Source organism: Quercus suber, unplaced genomic scaffold, assembly GCF_002906115.3.
Source record: "Quercus suber isolate HL8 unplaced genomic scaffold, Cork oak 2.0 scaffold_447, whole genome shotgun sequence".
NCBI lineage: Eukaryota > Viridiplantae > Streptophyta > Magnoliopsida > Fagales > Fagaceae > Quercus > Quercus suber.
This window is the reverse complement of record NW_027069898.1, coordinates 309,362-330,238: the sequence shown is the minus strand read 5'-3', so window position 1 is coordinate 330,238 and position 20,877 is coordinate 309,362. Positions and strand designations below refer to the sequence as shown.

Here is a 20,877-nt window from a genome sequence, read left to right as displayed (position 1 = left end):
AAAAAAAAAAAAAAAAAAAAAAAAAAACTTTTATATAAAGTTATAAGGTATCTCTAAATGAGATAGCTAGAGATTATACTCCATAATGCCTAGGTATATTTTTGATGCATTGATGTTTTCTTCAATCCTTAAGGTAATAAAATCTAAGAGTATTGATTGTTTCCTCAATTTCTTATTCATAATTATTAAGACCGATATTATTCTAGCCACCAAAAAAAAAACACGGTCAACGTCCCTCATACAATACGACCCTACTTTTTTATTAGCTAATTACAATATGACCCTACTAGTTTATTAACTAATTACATCATGACCCTACTCATCAAATACAATATGGTTCCTTAGTGATGTTACTTATGACCTTGCTCTTATGTTATTTTATTTTCCTTTTTTTTTGGCAGTCATTCTTATAGTATTGCATATCTCATTATAATATATAAAAATGATCATAATTGTGAAATAGAAGTTTTGGAGTTTTCCTATAACTTTATCCTATCAATTTTCAAGTAGAAATGCTATGTCTCCAATTTTTTTATAACAATTTCACAATAAATTTAAGTGGCAAGCTATTATTGATTATTACCTACTTATGGACCAAAAAAAAAAAAAAAAAATTCAATGATGGATCTATATTAAAACTAGTAATAACTTATCACTTAATATTTATTGTGAAATTGTTGTTGAAAATTTTATGTACCTAGTATTAGTCATTTTTAAAATACTCAAGCTTCTTCTTATTTGCATTTAAATTTTAAAAAATATGAAAAATAAATAAATTAAAAACTTAATTATCATGCATGCTTTATGTTGATTAAAGAAGTGTAATATTAAATAAATTCTAATTAAATGAAGTTTATCTTTTCTCAAAATTCTCTAATTTATTTTTTATTGATATAAATTATATATAAAAGTTTTCATACATTACACCAATTAAGGATTTTGAAACAAACATTAAAAAAAAAAAAAACATATTTCATTAAAAAAATAAAAGAAAAAGGAAAAAACATTAAAATAATGGCCTTGTTGCATTGCCAATGTCACGTGCCTCTAGATTTTGGCCACAGCCCCCACAGAAATTCCACAAAACCACTGGCAAGCAAAGCATCAACCTGTTTGCTAACTTTATGTATTCCAAATGGTCGGTACCTTGTCCCCATTCAAAAATGCCTCCACACCAAACACTCAAACTCTTATATAAATATTACCATAAAAAAAAAAATACAAAAAAAAATTAATACAAAAATATTCAAATTATTTTTAAAAAAATAATTACAATTTTCTTTTAAGAGTTTTAACATATAGTGTCTACTTTTGATAATAATTTTTTATCATTAAACCAAGTCATCAATCAGTTTTTTGTGTAAGCGGAGATTGAATATCAGATCTTTTATTCAACTATTAGAGATTTTATTAATTAAGTTAACTGAAACCCACTCCAAAAATAATGCATTAAATTAATATAATTTCACCAATATTTTTAATTTTAAATAATAAAATCCAAATTAAACAAACCCCAATACAACAACGGAACAACCATAGTAGGTTGCACCGTCTACATCGAGCTACGTATACAGGGAATATAGACCTCCTTACACGATTCCCACGTGGGAAGAGTTCAATCCTCGGCCGACAATTTGCCACGTGTACTTAAAGCTCATGTCTCGCCGCACGTGTGTAAGTGTCGGTGGCTTTGTAATAATAAGAAGTCTCTCACAAAAGGCAAGGGTACCTAGATTTTGGGGTGCGAGTCTTCGACGGTATCGATGCTGCCACGTGTATCTTACAGAAGTGTGACGTAATCTTTTTTTTTTTTTTTTGGTGTTATTCTCAATATTCTTGCTTTTCATGGAAACTTTGATTTTGATTTTGATGTGGTTCTGTGATGTGTTAATTAGTCAGTCCTCTACTAACTTTTTTGTTTCTTTTTGTTTAAATTGTCTCATTTTGGCCATGTTCTTCTAGAAATGAGGATGATATGACTGGTTTATATTATTTTTATGGGTTTAAATTATTTTAGAAAATTTTTAATAAAAAAATTTAAAAAATGATTAATTTTTTTTGATAATTTTTTAAAATTTTCTTAAACAGTTTCTTAAAATGAATGTTTTTTTTTTTTTTTTTTTTTTGGGGAATGATTAATATATGCTATTCAGGTATGCATTAATTAGACCCTTTATGAGTAATAATAATGATATGATATCATTGTCATATTATTTAATAAAAACAAAATTATAACAAATCATATCAATAATTATAAATAAATAAAAAAATTGTGAAGAATGTTACTAAACTTGTTAAATACAAAATAGAAAAATAATATTATATAATATTTTATTAATTAGGAAATTTTTAAGGAGAATAATTTCCTGGTAAGATGTCCTTGGAGAACTAAACAGTACAACTTGAGTTCAAAGGCACAATAATCAAACTTTCGTATTTGAAATATAAATACCCATCACCCCACTTTTAGCCTTATGTGAGTGGCGGTAGCTGAGAAAGCACTGTTCAGGGGTCCTATCCACATAAATGCGGCCAGGAAGTTAGGTGCAGTGCATTAAATGTGGTGGTTGGAGTATGCCTCCTTGATATTTCTCTGTTGCCGTTATCTTTATGTGTGTCCGAGGTTCCTCTCTCTCTTGACACTTGTCAAATAGATCAGTTGAACCTCACATACTCGTGTTTGATCAAACCTCTTCGGATCCGAGGACGCATGACTACTCGGACATATGAGCATCTCCTCGGATGGTATACGTGCTCATCTCCAGGCATCCCCCATTGGCGTGGGCATCCGACTGAAGGCCCCATCTCCTCGGATGAAGAGTGTTCCTCATTCAGGGCCTTGGACCCAATAAGTTGGGCTGGGTTTTTCTCCCCCCACAGTAGTAAAATTGATAAAGTAACTTTTTAAATTGTTAAAAATTACCTGTTTGGAACTATTGTTTAAATAATAATTTTCGTTATTTAAACAATAATACACGTATTTTTATAATACTTATACAACATTATTAAATTTTTTTTTACCATATATGTCCTAAATTTTTAACAGTTTCAATGTGAATACCTAACTATTAAAATATTTATAAAAAAAAAAAAGAAAAAGAAAAAAGAGGAAGTGACACACGTGCTACCTTTAAGGGTAGTGAAAGTTAAAAGAGTAACATGTGGGCCATAACCCAAAAGAAAAAAAGAGAAGCATTTTTCTTTTTTTTCTTTAAGCCATGTAAAAATGGTGGTTAATTAGGGAGGGAGGCTAAAGGCTTAACTCACTGTTAAGTTAAACTACAGCTTTAACTATACAAACTGCCACATAGATAACACCCTCACTTTGATTACCTTAACCAGCCACGTCTCCATAAATAATAATACTTAACAAGGCAATGATTGGGTTGCATTTTAATTCCCAAAAATACCCTTTCATCTGACACGTGTCAACAATATATTGGCAGACCCATTTACTTTTTAATAAACTCGGCAAGCTATTTTGTACTCTCTCCCCTAGTTTGGTGAGACACCCAAGTTTCCTCTTCTGTTTTTTAACCTTTGAACACAAGCTTTGGCGGCTTTCGTAGCTTCTTTCCCTTTGTTTTTTATTTTTTATTTTTTTTTTAAATGTATTTTTTTAATGTGCCAATAATTTACAAATAATTATTCTTCCTTATATATATATATATATATATTTATATATTGAGGTCACAAGCAACAGCTTAGTTAGCTGGCCACTCGGTTTAATATTCATTTTTCTTTTTATCTTTTTTTTCCTCTTTCTTTCTCTTCTTCCTCGAGTTTTCCAGAACTAGAAGAGAGAGAGAGAGAGAAAGAAAAATTATCATACATTGAAATTCTGCTTGTTTGGGGGATTTTCATTTCACATTGATTTTTCCTTGACAGTCTTGGAAAAATTTTCACAGGTTTAAGATCCTTGGGTTATTTTTTTTGGTTTTCTTAAGGAAAAAACAAAAATTTCCCAAGAAAATTTTAGAGCTAGTTGACTTACATTTTTCTTTGCTGAAGAGATCTATTCTTTTGAGCTTTGGCAGGTTCTATATTTTTGGGTCACAACCAGTTCTTTTGGCCAGACAAGTGATCTTTGCGTGGTGATTTTTCTTGAAGAGTAAGTTTGTTGGGTTCGATTTTTTACTTACATAAGACGCAATTGATTCTGCCCAGAAAAGTTGAAGTTTCTGTCTTTGTGAGAGACTTTAGTAAATTTGTGATCTTTCTCTCTCTCTCTCCCTCTCCACAAGTGTTCGCTGTTGATATTGGACTCGTGTAATGCTGGGGTCAGAGGTTCCTAAAACGGGGTCTAACAACCTTTGTCTCAATTGGGTATCTCTGATTTTCGATACAGATCGCAAAGAATCAAAGTTCACGGAGATCTAGAGCCTCTTTGATTTTTTTTTTCCCCAGCTCCGTACATATATATAGATTCTTTTGCAAACTAGTTGAAGATGATGAGAATGAAGACTAAGACCACAGGACTTGGACCAATGAATGGTAGCTCCGCTGGTGGTGGAGCTGAGCCAGGAGGCGCAGCTAATGAGTGGGAGCTAAGGCCAGGAGGAATGTTGGTTCAAAAACGAACCTCGGAGTCTGATCGAAACTCGGTTCCGGCACCGACAATTAGAGTTAGGGTTAAATACGGGTCAATCTACCATGAAATCAATATTAGTTCTCAAGCTACATTTGGTACAGTATTCAACTCTCTCTCTCTCTCTCTCTCTCTCTCAACTCTTTGTTAACTTTTAATGTCATAATTATTATTAGTAGTAGTATTATATTATATTAATATTAGGATGGAATTGAATGAGCCATTTAAATTCAATCCTATTGCTTTTTGTGCTTCTTTAATGTCACTTTTTTTTTTTCAACATTTTGATTGAGGAATTGAAATCGAATGAACATGTCAAGTTATTGATTGATTATATATATTTGGTCTTTGTGTTATTTACTTTCTTGTAGGAGAGTTGAAGAAAATGTTGTCCGGGCCAACAGGGTTACACCATCAAGATCAAAAGCTGCTATACAAAGATAAAGAGAGGGATTCAAATGCGTTCCTAGACATGGCTGGGGTGAAGGACCGATCGAAGATTGTGGTCATGGAGGACCCTATTAGTCAAGAAAAACGATACCTCGAGATGAGACGAAATGCGAAAATGGAAAAGGCATCAAAATCTATCTCAGAAATCAGCTTGGAGGTTGATAGACTTGCTGGACAGGTATTGTATGAGAGAAGAGTTTCCTTCCTTCCAGTACTATATATGAATTTGAAAATGGAACCACGGAAGTGTGTAGTTTTATAATTTCTTGGAATTTGATCTTTGTTTGGGAATTGGGTAGGTGTCGGCTTTGGAAACTATAATTAATAAAGGTGGAAAAGTTGTGGAAACCGATGTGCTTGCTCTGACTGAGCTATTGATGAATCAGTTGCTTAAATTAGATGGAATTATGGCTGATGGAGATGTGAAATTGCAAAGAAAAATGCAGGTATGTTGTAGTTCTGTGATGTGTGAACTTTGTTTATTTGGTTCTTGAACTGCTCATTAAAATTTGCATACAAAAAATTAGAGTCACGCATTGATTTTGATTTCTCCTGATGATTATGTCTCATTTTGAAGGTGAAAAGAGTGCAAAAGTATGTTGAAACTCTAGATATGTTGAAGGTTAAAAACTCCATGGCCACCAGCAATGGAGTTCAAAAACCAATTCAGAATCATCAGAGGCAATCAAATGGGCACAGACTCGCGCCGATCCACGAGCATTCCAATGGGCAAAGACTAACACCAATTCTAGAGCAGCAACCAAGGCATTCAATTGGGCATTTGCCAGTGCATCAGCAGGCACAACAGCAGCAAGCAAGGCATTCGACATCAGGGGTAGTTGTTACAACCAAATGGGAGACATTTGATTCTACCCCTGCATTAATTCCAGTCTCTTCATCCACACCTGCCTCAGCCCCCAATAACTCAGTCCAACCTAAGTTCAATTGGGAATTCTTCGAGTAAGCCATACACCACTTATTTGTTTGTTTGTGTGGATGTGATTTGGGCTTGTCTTTTACTTGGTTTGTTATCCTTTCTTCATTCTTTTCTGTATCTAGATTTTGTTGAGCACCCCCTTTAGTCTGTTATTTGGTTCATCAGAAAATAAATGGGGTCAGTACCATAGTGATTATAACAGATTTATTGTTCTCTTATTCTGTTCTTCGGTTCATATAACAGTTGTATGGTTCTGTTTCTGATGTTCATAAAGACATCTATCACATGTAGATTTGTACCTGAGAGAGTTAGGTTATTAGGCTTTTCAGATGAAGGAGAGGTGTATTTTGAAATCCTGTAATCTCGTTTTGACAATGTTGATTATCTCTCTCTCCCACCTCTCTCTGATTATTAGCTTTGGCCCTTGGTTCTCTGTTTCTAAATCGAGTGGAAATTCCCATCGGAAAAAAAAATATAAAAGAGAGAGAGGAAAAAAGAATCAAACAGTGGTGGTTGATGAAAAATTATTAGTCTTTATACCTTGCTTCCTGTAGAGGCTACAAACTGACAAAAAGACGGTGTAGATAAAGGCTAGATTTAGGCAATGAAGTGACAAAGCTGCCAATGATAGGAAGACAAGTCTAACTATGGTGGAGTGGATGAAATGATCACAGAAGATAACTTTAACAAATTAGAAGGAAATATGTTTTGGAATATGATTATTACTTCAAATGATTCCGAATTCAGAAACCACATCTCCTTTTTACTTCAACCAAGGTTGGAGGCTATAATAATCACTACACAGAATGGCCAAGGCCACATTGAAGATGGAAGAACGAGAATATTCGATCTTGCTAACAGCTATAAGATAAGGATAGCAACTGATAATGATATTAGCAATGACAACTGCCATGTTCAGAACATGGCAGTTGTTTCACTTAAAACAAATTTTAAGTGAAACAAATTTTAAGCACAGATTGGTTCAAATTAGAACCAGTAACAACTTCTTACTTAAGATTTGTTGTAAAATTATTGCAAAAGTAAAACTTAGCATATCAGTATCAAACCTTGGTCCAACTTGCCTTGGATAACTTACCATGATAGATTGCTACCCAAAGCCATGCATAAACCACACTTTCCTAAAGATTCCTTTACCTAAAAACTGTGTTATTTGTTATTACTATAATTTTTATTTAATGATATCTTAAATTAAAATAAAAGCATCAGATGCCTTATCAGAATGGGAAAAAAAATGCATGAGATATTTCAAATAGAACCAAACAGTGCCGTGGGATAACTTAAAAGGCTAGTGCACGGGAAAGCAGAGGCAAAGATTAGGTGACTGAGTAGACGCTTTATAGGTTCCTTTTCTTTAAGTGGCAAATAAAGCAACCAATTATCATTCTGAACTTATGATTAAACATGCATTTAGGCAATATCATGAAATTAAAACAAATTCTATAGGAAAATGCTAGGACCATCGAAAATGACACAATTTTGTGTTATAACTAGTCACGTGGTGCGTTGTGACGAGTGAAAGTGTGTCTCCAGTTACAACTCGTCACACCTTCACTAGTCACAACTTGACACATGGCGAGTTGTGGTACAAAATTGTGTAATTTTTTTATGATCTTAGCACAACTCAATTTTATAAGGCAATGAACCATCTTGTCATTTTGAATATTTCAATATTTTCAGCCAAAAAAAAAAAATTCAATATTGTGCTTTATTCTCCATATCTAAAGAGAGTACAATTTTCTGTTTTACCCATTTTTAGCAAACATATTACTAGGGTACAATTTCCAATGACTCCAAAACCATTACATTGACTTTCGAGGTCTAAAAATAAGTGGTCATAAATTTTACACTCATCTTTTTCTGAATTTAAAACCGATGATAAATAAAAGGAAAATGTTAACGAGTGTCGTTTGGGTATTGGTTAAGAATCCATTTTAAGAAAGTTTTGATATCACTTTTATGAGAAATAAAAAAAGTTGTCAAAATATTAATTTTTTTTTTCTTTTCTCATAAAAACTTTCTTTAATTGGATTGTTAACCAATGCCCTACGGCACTCGTTAATAGGGGTGGCAATTTTTACCCATATCCATGAACCCACCCATTACCCACCTTATTTGGATAAGTCTTAACCCAACCCATTTAATATTTGGGTTAAATGGGTAAAGACCCATTTGGTTATTTAATTAGATGGGTCTAAATGGATAAATCCACTAATACCCACTAAACCCATCTAAAATTTAAATAAACAATATAAAATCTAAATTTCTATAAAATGACCAAAATACCCCTGAAACCTTATAAAAGACCAAAATACCCCCAAAATCTAGAAAATTACCAAAATATCCCCCAAAACCTAAAAAATGACCAAAATACCCCAAAAACCTAAAAATTACCAAAATACCCCCTAAAACCCAAAAAACGACCAAAATACCCCCAAAACCCAACAAATGACCAAAATACCCTCAAAATCTAAAAAATGAACAAAATATCCCCAAAATCTAGAAATGACCAAAATACTCTCAAAACCCAAAAAATGACCAAAATACCCCCGAAACCTAAATATGACCAAAATACCCTCAAAACCCAAAAAATGACCAAAATACCCTCAAAACCTAAAAATTACCAAAATACCTCCAAAACCCAAAAAATGACCAAAATATCTCTAAAACCCAAAAAATGACCGAAATACCTTCCAAAACCTAAAAATTACCAAAATACCCCAAAACCCTAAAAATTACCAAAAAATGACCAAAATACCTCCGAAACCTAAAAATGACCAAAATATCCTAAAAACCCAAAAATGACCAAAATAACCCTGAAACTGAAAAAATGACCAAAATACACTCAAAACCTAAAAAATAAACAAAATACCCCTAAAACCTAAAAATTACCAAAATACCCCCAAAACCCAAAAAATGACCAAAATATCTCTGAAACTCAAAAAAATGACCAAAATACCCCCAAAACCTTAAAATGACCAAAATACCCCCAAAATCCAAAAAATTACCAAAATACCCCCAAAACCTTAAAATGACCAAAATACCCCCAAAATCCAAAAAATTACCAAAATACCTCCAAAACCCAAAAAATGACCAAAATACCCCCGAAACCGAAAAAATGACCAAAATACCTCTGAAACCTATAAAATGACTAAAATATCTCCGAAACCTGAAAAAATTACCAAATTACTGCGTAACCTAAATAATGATTGAATACCTCCAAAACCCATAAAATTACCAAAATACCCCCTAAACTTAAAAGATGACCGAAATACCCTGAAACCTAAAAAAGGACTAAAATACCCCCCCTGAAACCTAAAAAATGACCAAAATACCCCAAAAACATAAAAAATGACCGAAATACACTCGAAACCTAAGAATTACCAAAATACACCCTAAACCTAAAAAATTACCAAAATACTCTCTAAACCTAAAAAAATGACTTAAATACCCCTGAAACCTAAAAAATTACCAAAATACCTTGAAACCTAAAAAATGATTGAAATACATCAAGACCTAAAAAATGAATAAATAACCTCAAAACCTAAAACAATGACCAAAATACCCCAAAAACCTAAAAAAATGATCGAAATACTCCCTAAACCTAACAATTACCAAAATACACCCTAAACCTAAAAAATTACCAAAATACTCCCTAAACCTAAAAAATGACCAAAATACCTCCAAAACCTAAAAAATAACTGAAATACCCACGAAACCTAAAAAAATTACAAAAATACCTTGAAACCTAAAAAATTATCGAAATACCCCAAAAACCTAAAAAATGACCAAAATAAGCCCAACACCTAAAAAAAATGATCAATAAAAACCCTTGAAACCCAAATTATGACCAAAATACCGCTAAACATGTAAGATGACCAAAATACACCAGAAACATCTAAAATTACCAAAATAGAGGTTTAGGGTATTTTGGATGTTTCGAGAATATTTTTGACAAATTAAAGGTTCTAAGAGTCTTTCGGTCATTTTATAGGTTTCGAGGGAATTTCAGTAATTTTTTAGATTTCGAGGGAATTTTGGTAATTGTTTAGGTTTCGGGGTTGTTTTGATCATCTTTTAGATTCTAAGGGTATTTTAGTCATTTTTTAGGTTACGAGGGCATTTACGTCATCTTTTAGTTTTAGGGTTATTTCAATAATTTTTAGATTTTTGGGTTATTTCAGTAAATTTCTAGGGTTCAGAAGTATTTTGGTAATTTTTTAGGTTTCGGGGGTATTTTGGTCATTTTTAGATTTTGAGGGTATTTTGGTCATTTCTTGGGTTTCGGGGGTATTTTCGTATTTTTTGAGTTTCGGGGGTATTTTGATCATTTTTTGGGTTTTGGGGGTTATTTTGGTCAGTTTTAGGTTTCAGAGGCATTTTGGTCATTTTTACGTTTCGAGGGTATTTTGGTCATTTTTTGAGTTTTGGGGATATTTTGGTCATTTTTTGGGTTTTGGGGGATACTTTGGTCATTTTTGGGTTTTGGAAGTATTTTGGTCATTTTTTGAGTTTCAGGGGTATTTTGATCATTTTTTGGGTTTTGGGGTTATTTTGGTCATTTTTTAGGTTTTGGGGGTATTTCGATAATTTTTTAGATTTCAAGGTATTTTGTTAATTTTTATAGGTTTCAGGAGTATTTTGGTCGTTTTTTAGGTTTTGGGGGGTATTTTGGTCATTTTTAGGTTTTTTGGGTATTTTGGTCATTTTTTGGGTTTTAGGGGTATTTTGGTCATTTTCAGATTTCGGGGGTATTTTGGTCATTTTTTGGGTTTTGGGGTTATTTTGGTCATTTTTTAGGTTTTGGGGGTATTTCAATAATTTTTTAGGTTTCAAGGTATTTTGGTAATTTTTTTAGGTTTCGGGTGTATTTTGGTCATTTTTTAGGTTTTGGGGGTTATTTTGGTCATTTTTTAGGTTTTGGGGGTATTTCAATAATTTTTTAGGTTTCAAGGTATTTTGGTAATTTTTTTAGGTTTCGGGTGTATTTTGGTCATTTTTTAGGTTTTGGGGGTTATTTTGGTCATTTTTAGGTTTTTGGGGTATTTTGGTCATTTTTTGGGTTTTGGGGGTATTTTGGTAATTTTTAGGTTTTGGGGGTATTTTGGTAATTTTTAGGTTTCGGGGGTATTTTGGTCATTTTTTGGGTTTTTGGGGGTATTTTGGTCATTTTAGAGATTTTGGAGATATTTTGGTCATTTTAGTGGTTTTTAAGCATGTATGGTGATTTTAGAGATATCAGGGGTATTTTGGTCATTTTAGAGGTTTCATGGGTATTTTGTTCATTTTAAAGATTTTGGGGATAATTTTGGATGTCCAAGGGTATATTGGTAATTTTGAAAGTGTAGGGAGTATTTGTATCATTTTAGGTATTTAAGGGTTTTTTGGTAATTTTGGAGGTCAATAGGGTATTCAAGTAGTTTTAGAGGTATTTGGGTCATATTGGGTTAAATGGGTGGGTTACTAATTAAATGGGTTGGGTTGGTAATGGATAATTAATTTATATATAAACGGGTCATAAATGGATAAATGGGTAATTACACACCCAACCCATTTATGACCCAACCCATTTATGACCCAACCTGCCCATTTGCCACCCCTACTCGTTAACATAACCCTAAATAAAATATATGACATTAAATTATAAATACAAGCAAAATTTCATGATCTTCTATGCAATAAAAATGACAATCTCAACCACAATAATCAAAATCTGAGAACACAACTTAACAATTACAAAGAAAATGCATCCTATTACTATAAATCCATCCAATAAGCACTTAGGGAAGGGATCACTCATCACTGCTGAATTCTATTGTTAGAATATATCATAGTAAAGCACATGTTTTCATTAAACTACAATTGATTATATGGGAATCATGCTTTAACAGTATTCTAGATATAGCTTTTATTAGGGATATTAAAGTGAAAGAACAAAGGTGAATGTCAATAACAATTGCACCAAGTAAAGGAATAGGACACTTAATAATATATTAGTCGGCAACTCAACAAAAGGTATTCCTGCTATCAAACTAAAAGCACTTGTAAGCTGACAAGAAAAATCACGACACCTTTACAAAGAAAAAAACGAGTTATTATCATAAAACTTGACATTGGCAAGATTATTAAGTTTTCAATGATTTTGACCTTTGTCACCAAAATAATTTGGGTTTCGGCACATCAACTGTCGTGTCCTCATCAGAGTGTCGGGTGGTGGGATCCCATCAAGCCATCAAGGTTAAAGAACAAGTCAGACAAGCAAAGAATACAATGAAATCATTGATATTCCATACATAAAATGAATAATAATGATAAAGAAAAGCATAAGAAATGGGAAAGGATTGGACAGCAACTTATACAAAATATGATGAAAAATCTTCAGACTCATTACTTTTAGTTTTATCTAAGTTATAAAAGAAAAAAGGAGAAACATAAGAAAATTTTCCTGTATAAAAGTTGAGGGCTTTATTAGTGGCAATGGAGTCTTGCCTGGATGGCATTTTTGCTGGAAGATTGGAGATTTTAGTTTAAAAGTCACTCCTGGACAGAGTCATCAAAATCCAAATTTATAATTCAAATGTTTTTTTTTTTTTTTTTCTTCATAATTTCAAACCACCAACTTTTCGCAGAAAATAAATGTTCCATATTTGAGAAACAAAGAAGTAAATTGCTAACCACAGACCACAGTGTCTCAAGCTCATGCCAGTCAACCTGATGGAAAAGGAGAACCTTCATGTTATTGCAGCTTGTATAAGCTGGTTGGCTGATGTGAATGTAACTTTTGGTGCATTTAATGCAGAAAACACTACCGACAGAATGTTGCAATTATTGATAGAAAATCAATTTGCACCTACGTGGATTAGTATTGTCAGCATAATTGAGACTTTAAAACCTTCTGATTTGTCCCCACTCTCCAGACTCTCCACAAATCACTATTAGCTTTAACATAAAATACAGAGAACTATATCCAAGCACTACAGTCAAATTGATGAAGTTGACAACTCCTGAAAGTTTATTAAATTTTTTTTATACATAAGCTCCTCCTACATGCCCTGGAAATTAGATCATAAAACCTTCTTCGTGATAGTAAACAAGGCCTTTAGCCCAAAAAAAGAAAAAAAAAAAAACTATATCTACAAAATTTTTACAACAAATCTTAAATGGTAAGTTGTAATTGGTTATTATAGGTGGGTAAAAAAGTCATTTAAGTTGTGGATTTAAATTAAAACTACTATTTATGATTTGTTGTGAAAATATTGTGGACATAGCACTTCTAAAAAAAGGTTTAGAAAAAAAAAAAGGTATTAATCACTAAGGTGATGGCTAAGTGACCACATAATTACTTGTCTATGATAATTTTGAGAACAAAATACAAATGGGTTTTTACTAGGTACCCTCATCAGAGAATATTGGTTTGACACTTTCAGAAACAACAATTATGATTCTACAGAGCATTTCATTCCCCGCATGATGTGAACCGGTTGTGATTTCCTAGCATAGATAATTAAAATACAAGCATGCTTATATCAAAAAATTTCAGAGACTAATGAAGGTCTCCTTATAATCCTCATTTTTGTTGCTTATGAGATACCTTCTTTTTTTTTTCTTTTTTTTTTTTTAATAAAAAAAAAAAAAAACCAACTCAATGCCAAGGCATGGCTTTAATGAACAAATTATTAATAATTGATTGTTCCAAAAGTTTAAACTATTGAGATGTGGTAAATTTAATTATTTAATCACACAATTCTAACATAAATTCTAATTAAAAGAATGATTTGACCAAAGAGGAAGAGAGAAGATATATGCCACTAATTATCTTTATAAGAAAGTTGCGTACAAATTATGTTTCTCACAAAAGCATCTCAAATTTTCTAGGTGAAAAGCAAAATTACCAGAGAATTTCCTCTTTATAAATAGAGGTTTCAAAAGCATGTTCTCTTTAGGAGGTTGAGTAATGGTGCATGACTGCCTCACTAGTCGCTACAATGGTGCATGATCCAGTTGTGAATGAGCGAGCTAAGCTGAACTAAATATTAAAAGTCTAGACTTATTTATTCAATTTGATTCTAAACAGAAGTCAAAATCAAGCTTATCATCAAATAATATTAAATATTCACAAGTTACTTGATTAACTAATTCATTTTCAGTATATAAATAAAACTATGACGAAAAATTTTAACCCCTTTTTACTACAAAAGCTTTGTTTATATTATTAGGTTTATATAAATATATTTTTATACAAGTACACCTACAAAGATATAATATTATATATACTTAAATCGAGTCTCGTGCTAAATAAACAAATACAAACAAACTTTTTTTTGAGCCAAGCTCAAGCCATTCACAAATAGGTTGATTTATTTACCGCCTTACATCCAATACAAAGCTATAAAGCTGTATATGAAAAACAACTTGATTTTGAGTACTTTATAAGCATAGAAACATATGCTATGATATCGCAATATCATCTAATGATTCACATCAATAAGCGAAAAAAGGGAGGAACAAATAAACCCCTGAAACGAATTTTAGCGTGAGCGAGATCAGGAAATTAATATTAAAATAATAAAATGAGGTGAGAATAATATGAGAATTTATTTAAACCGATTGATTGTTGAAGAATTTGCATGTACCTGAATTTGAAAGCTACTGAGAGAGAGAGAGAGAGAGAGAGAGAGAGAGAGAGAGAGAGAGAGAGAGAGAGAGAGAGAGAGAGAGAGAGAGAGAGAGAGAGAGAGAGAGAGAGAGAGAGAGAGAGAGAGAACTCATCAGTTTGAAATTTGAATTTTAAATGCAAATGTGGAAGGCTTTAGTTTAATCATTTTTTTCAAGCGGGAAGGGAGTTAAAATTTCGACAGGGTTTTTGCTTTTATGTTATTTTTGAGAAAGTTTTAACCTATGTTCTCAAAAAAATCTTTAGAAAATAAAATTTTTATTAAAAAAATAGAGGAAAAGAAAAGAAAAAAGAGTCATTTGGTCTCATGAATTGTTCTATATTATAGAGAGATTTTCATGATTTATTCTTTGAGTTGGGTTTTTTCTAGGTCTTGATGGTAACATACTATTTCTTTGTTGCCATTGATTGTTGGCTTGGCCTATCGATTTAAAAATTTTCAAACTGAGGAAGGGCCTCCCTTAGATCTAAATTTTTCAACATTGTTTGTGTTTCTTTGCTAATTAACTTTAGGATTCAACTCACAAAAATTTACATTTTTTTTTTACATGTATCATAATTCGTAAAATTTTCCATTCATTGTTTTATGTGCTTCATGTTTTATGTCAAACTCATGTCTTCAAGAGATGATTCCAGGTGGACAAAAGTTACAGTTCACCAAAGGCTATTTCGCAAATAATTTCAAAACAAGTTTATTTTACCACGTAATAATTAAAAAAAAAGTGTATTATTAAGCAAAAATTCCTAAAAAAAAATAGCTATGACTTTATATTAGTTATAAAAAAATGTTGAATAATATTTAAAAGATTTTATGGAATGGTGATGGCGATCAGTGCCTGATTTAATTGATAGGGTCATGAGATTTGGGCATTTTCCTTAGCCTCGGCATAGTCAAATAGGTTTTGATTACACTGCAAGAATAACCATACAAATTCAAATGTGGATGATTTCCAGAAAAATATAATTTTAAAAGAATTAAATGAAATTCTTAATTTTTCGGAGTGAAAAATCATTTGTCAATGGACTTTGATTGTTTCACATCTAATGGTATCCACACTTTTTTATTCATTGTGTGCAAAATGTTAGTTGACTTAAGGGTGTGTTTGTTTGGNTTTTTTCTTTGTTTTTTTTTTTTTTTTTTTTTTTTTTTTTTTTTTTTTTTTTTTTTTTTTTTTTTTTTGTTTTTTTTTTTTTTTTTTTTTTTTTTTTTTTTTTTTTTGGGACATGATTTTTATTTTTCAATAAATTGGGTGATTGCTTCTTCTTTTCTATTTTTTTTTTTTGGTTGGTTGTTTTTCACTTTTTTGTTTTAGTTGATCATCATTTTTTAACAAGGATATATGAGTAAATTTATACAAACTCACTTTTTTCATCCCTCCACTTTTCCACTCACAACCAAACAAAAATGAGAGAAATTAAAATATTTTCTATCCTCCCACTTTTTCATCCTCCCACCATTTTCTATCATTCAACTTTTCCACCCGTCCAACCAAACAAACCCTAAAGGAAAATGAGAGAGGAGCAAATCTATTTACATAAAACTTCACTATTCCAAAGAGAAATATATTTTTAAACATGATTTTTATTTTTTAATAAATTGGGTGATTGCTTTTTTGTTGTTAGTTGTTTGTCACTTTTTTTTTGTTTTAATTAGTTATCATTTTTTACAAGGATATATGAGTAAATTTATACAAACTCACTTTTTTTCATCTCTCCACTTTTCCACTCCCAACCAAACAAAAATAAAAAAAATTAAAATCTTTTCTATCCTCTTACTTTTTCATCCTTCTACTATTTTTTATCCTTCCACTTTTCCACCCCTCCAGTCAAACGGACCCTAAAGGAAATGAGAGAGGAGCATATCTATTTACATAAAACTTCACTATTCCAAAGAGAAATATATTTTTAAAAATGATTTTTATTTTTTAATAAATTGGGTGATTGCTTTTTTGTTGCTGGTTGTTTGTCACTTTTTTTGTTTTAATTAGTCATCATTTTTTACAAGGATATATAAGTAAATTTATACAAACTCACTTTTTTCATCTCTCCACTTTTCCACTCCCAACCAAACAAAAATGAGAGAAATTAAAATATTTTCTATCCTCCCACTTTTTCATCCTCCTACTATTTTCTATCATTCAACTTTTCCACCTGTCCAACCAAACAAACCCTAAAGGAAAATGAGAGAGGAGCAAATCTATTTACATAAAACTTCACTATTCCAAAGAGAAATATATTTTTAAACATGATTTTTATTTTTTAATAAATTGGGTGATTGCTTTTTTGTTGTTGGTTGTTTGTCACTTTTTTCTTTTAATTAGTCATCATTTTTTACAATGATATATGAGTAAATTTATACAAACTCACTTTTTTCATCTCTCAACTTTTCCACTCTCAACCAAACAAAAAAAAAAATTAAAATCTTTTCTATCCTCTCACTTTTTCATCCTCCTACTATTTTCTATTCTTTCACTTTTCCACCCCTCTAACCAAACGGACTCTAAAGGAAAATGAGAGAAGAGAAGAGCATATCTATTTACATAAAACTTAACTATTCCAAAGAGAAATATATTTTTAAACATGATTTTTATTTTTTAATAAATTGGGTGATTGCTTTTTTGTTGTTGGCTGTTTGTCACTTTTTTTTGTTTTAATTAGTCATCATTTTTTACAAGGATATATGAGTAAATTTATACAAACTCACTTTTTTCATCTCTCCACTTTTCCACTCCCAACCAAACAAAATAAAAAAAAAAAAAATTCTTTTATTCTCTTACTTTTTCATTCTCATACTATTTTCTATCCTTCCACTTTTCCACCCCTCCAACCAAACGAACCCTAAAGGAAAATGAGAGAGGAGCATATCTATTTACATAAAACTTCACTATTCCAAAGAGAAATATATTTTTAAACATGATTTTTATTTTTTAATAAATTGGGTGATTGCTTTTTTGTTGTTGGTTGTTTGTCACTTTTTTTTGTTTTAATTAGTCATTATTTTTTACAAGGATATATGACTAAATTTATACAAACTCCCTGTTTTTATCTCTCCACTTTTCCACTCCCAACCAAACAAAAATGAGAGAAATTAAAATATTTTCTATTCTCCCACTTTTTCATTCTCCTACCATTTTCTATCATTCCACTTTTCCACCCATCCAACCAAACAAACCCTAAAGGAAAATGAGAGAGGACCAAATCTATTTACATAAAACTTCACTATTCCAAAGAGAAATATATTTTTAAACATGATTTTTATTTTTTAATAAATTGGGTGATTGCTTTTTTGTTGTTGGTTGTTTGTCACTTTTTTTGTTTCAATTAGTCATCATTTTTTACAAGGATATATGACTAAATTTATACAAACTCACTTTTTTCATCTCTCCAATTTTCCACTCCCAACCAAACAAAAATTAAAAAAATTAAAATTTTTTTTTATCCTCTTACTTTTTCATCCTCCTACTATTTTCTATCATTCCACTTTTCCATCCCTCCAATCAAACGGACCCTAATGGAAAATGAGAGAGGAGCATATCTATTTACATAAAACTTCACTATTCCAAAGAGAAATATATTTTTAAACATGATTTTTATTTTTTAATAAATTGGGTGATTGCTTTTTTGTTGTTGGTTGTTTATCACTTTTTTTTTTTTTTTTAATTAGTCATCATTTTTTACAAGGATATGAGTAAATTTATACAAACTCACTCTTTTCATCTCTCCACTTTTCCACTCCCAACCAAATAAAAATGAGAAATTTTTCATCTTCTCACCATTTTCTATCATTCCACTTTTCCATCCGTCTAACCAAACAGACCCTAAAGGAAAATGAGAGAGGAGCAAATCTATTACATAAAATTTCACTATTCCAAAGAGAAATATATTTTTAAACATGATTTTTATTTTTTAATAAATTGGGTGATTGCTTTTTTGTTGTTGGTTGTTTGTCACTTTTTTTGTTTTAATTAGTCATCATTTTTTACAAGGATATATGACTAAATTTATACAAACTCACTTTTTTCATCTCTCCACTTTTCCACTCTCAACCAAACAAAAAAAATAAAAAAATCTTTTCTATTCTCTCTCTTTTTCATCCTCTTACTATTTTCTATCTTTCCACTTTTCCACCCCTCCAACCAAACAGATCCTAAAGGAAAATGAGAGAGGAGCATATCTATTTACATAAAACTTCACTATTCCAAAGAGAGATATATTTTTAAAACATCACATTAGCCAAACTCACATCAGTAAATGTGGTATGAATCTCGTTTAACGAAGAGTTACGATTTAAGTAAAATAGTCTAAGTTCCAAAAAAAAATGTTATTTCGATATAAGTTTGAAACAATTCTATTTGATCTTAAAAATTCAATCCACCAACCACCGTTAGAAAACCCAAGCCACCACCCATTGGAAAACCAAACCCAAGCCACCATCCACCATCCACCACCATAAACCAAAACCCACCCACCCTCCAACCACCATTGCAAACCCCATCCCAAAATCAAACTGATAACCACCACAAAATCCACATTTCAAACCCAAACCCAAATCAACCAATTACCAAGCACACAATAAGAATGAGAGAGATTTTCGGCCATAGCAAAAGAAAAAAAAAAAAAAAAAGAAAAAAAAAAAAAAGGAAGAGAGAAACCTCTGCTGCCCAAAGAGAGTAAGCTCAGTTGTCAATTATTTTAAATATATCATCTTTACTTTGGACCACATTTTGGAGTTTTAGTTGCTAAAATGACAATATAATTATACCTCTCTTGTTGTGAATGCTCTAACCATAGAAATTCGAGGTGGATGATATAAAATGGAAATCTTGAACTTTCGGAATTGAGAAAAATCATTTGCCGATTATGAGTGACGTGGCTAGGGCTCATAAAAAGTGTATGTAACTTAAAAAAATAATAATGAACTGGGCCTAAGACTCTTGCAGGGCCCACTGACTTTACGGGTTTAAAACATGGACAGTTCTTGAAGATTGCTGGTCTGTATTGGGCTCCTTGTGATGGACTTCCATGACATCACAAAGCCCAAAATCCTTATTCTCCTTAAACAGATACGTCTTACGTGTCCTTTTTTTCCTTTTACCATGATACATATCTTGGGTCAAATTTCAGTTCCACAGCATCAAGGCCATCATCCACATGCAACTTGGGCATATTTTGGATGGGCTTATGATTGGAGCCACATGAAAGAAGATTTTTGCATTGTAGAATAGATTGTTACAATAGTAATTAGGGATTCCCTTAAAAAAAGAAATGGTTGTGTTAATATTTTTAGAATAAACGATAATTTATCATGATGTCAAAGTGTCAAACATGATCTTCACTTAAATTTTATTAAAAATTTAAAATCTCATGTGTATACGTTTTTAACACAGATATGAAATTTAGGGGTGACAAAAATTCCACAACCCACTTAATTTCATATCTCACCCTAGCCTACATGGGTTTTTCCTGTCCTAAAGAGATGACAAGATTGGGGACAGAGTTTGCTCACCCCTGCCCCACGTAGCCCACGGAAAATGTACATATATAAAGTTTTGATTTAATTTTAATTGTTTATATATTTAATATTTTTTTTATGTATATCTTATTTATTATCTATTCTTTTGTACATATGCTAATATCATTCTCAAAACACTTACTTTCTTTTTGTTTCATCTATATCTCCAATTTGTCCCATTTTATACCAATTTTTCTCGCCATAAAAAGGAGATGTGACACCCTTAATTTGACTTCAATCTATTCCGTTGCCACCCGTATGTAATACTCCCCACCCAAAATTATGGTCTAGGTCCTTTTTTTTTTTTTGGATAGGATATGGNTGGTAACTTATTATTGAAGAAATAGGAAATTCGAGATGCGTTGATAGGTTTTGATTACTCTCAAACCGTGAGCTATGTCATTTCACCCAAAACCAATAGGTGATGATGAAGATACACTCAAATCTTTTATAGCATTCGACATTAGGCCACGTGGGCCTGTTTTTAGAGTGGTTGTAGGAGTCAAATTGTGGTCTCCCTAACAATCCATCACTACAATGACACTCCCGTGACTCAAAACCCATGACCTTGACTCTGATATCATTTGTCAGACCGCGTGAGCTATGCCATTCCACCTTAAAACCAATTAGTGATGAGAAAGACACATTCAAATCTTTTATGACATCAACATCACGCCACAAGGGTTTATTTTTTAGAG

General features: G+C 31.5%; 1 protein-coding gene across 1 annotated transcript; it reads left to right on the top strand.

The window, feature by feature from the left end:
* Positions 1 to 3,677: 3,677 nt before the first annotated feature.
* On the top strand, positions 3,678 to 6,372 carry LOC112033902 (BAG family molecular chaperone regulator 1). The gene is made up of 5 exons (XM_024066678.2): positions 3,678 to 3,908; positions 4,038 to 4,686; positions 4,960 to 5,216; positions 5,338 to 5,484; positions 5,616 to 6,372. Exons 2-5 carry the CDS (start codon positions 4,449 to 4,451, stop codon positions 6,000 to 6,002), a joined length of 1,029 nt encoding a protein of 342 aa, XP_023922446.1. The 5' UTR covers positions 3,678 to 3,908; positions 4,038 to 4,448; the 3' UTR covers positions 6,003 to 6,372.
* The last annotated feature ends 14,505 nt before the right edge of the window (positions 6,373 to 20,877 follow it).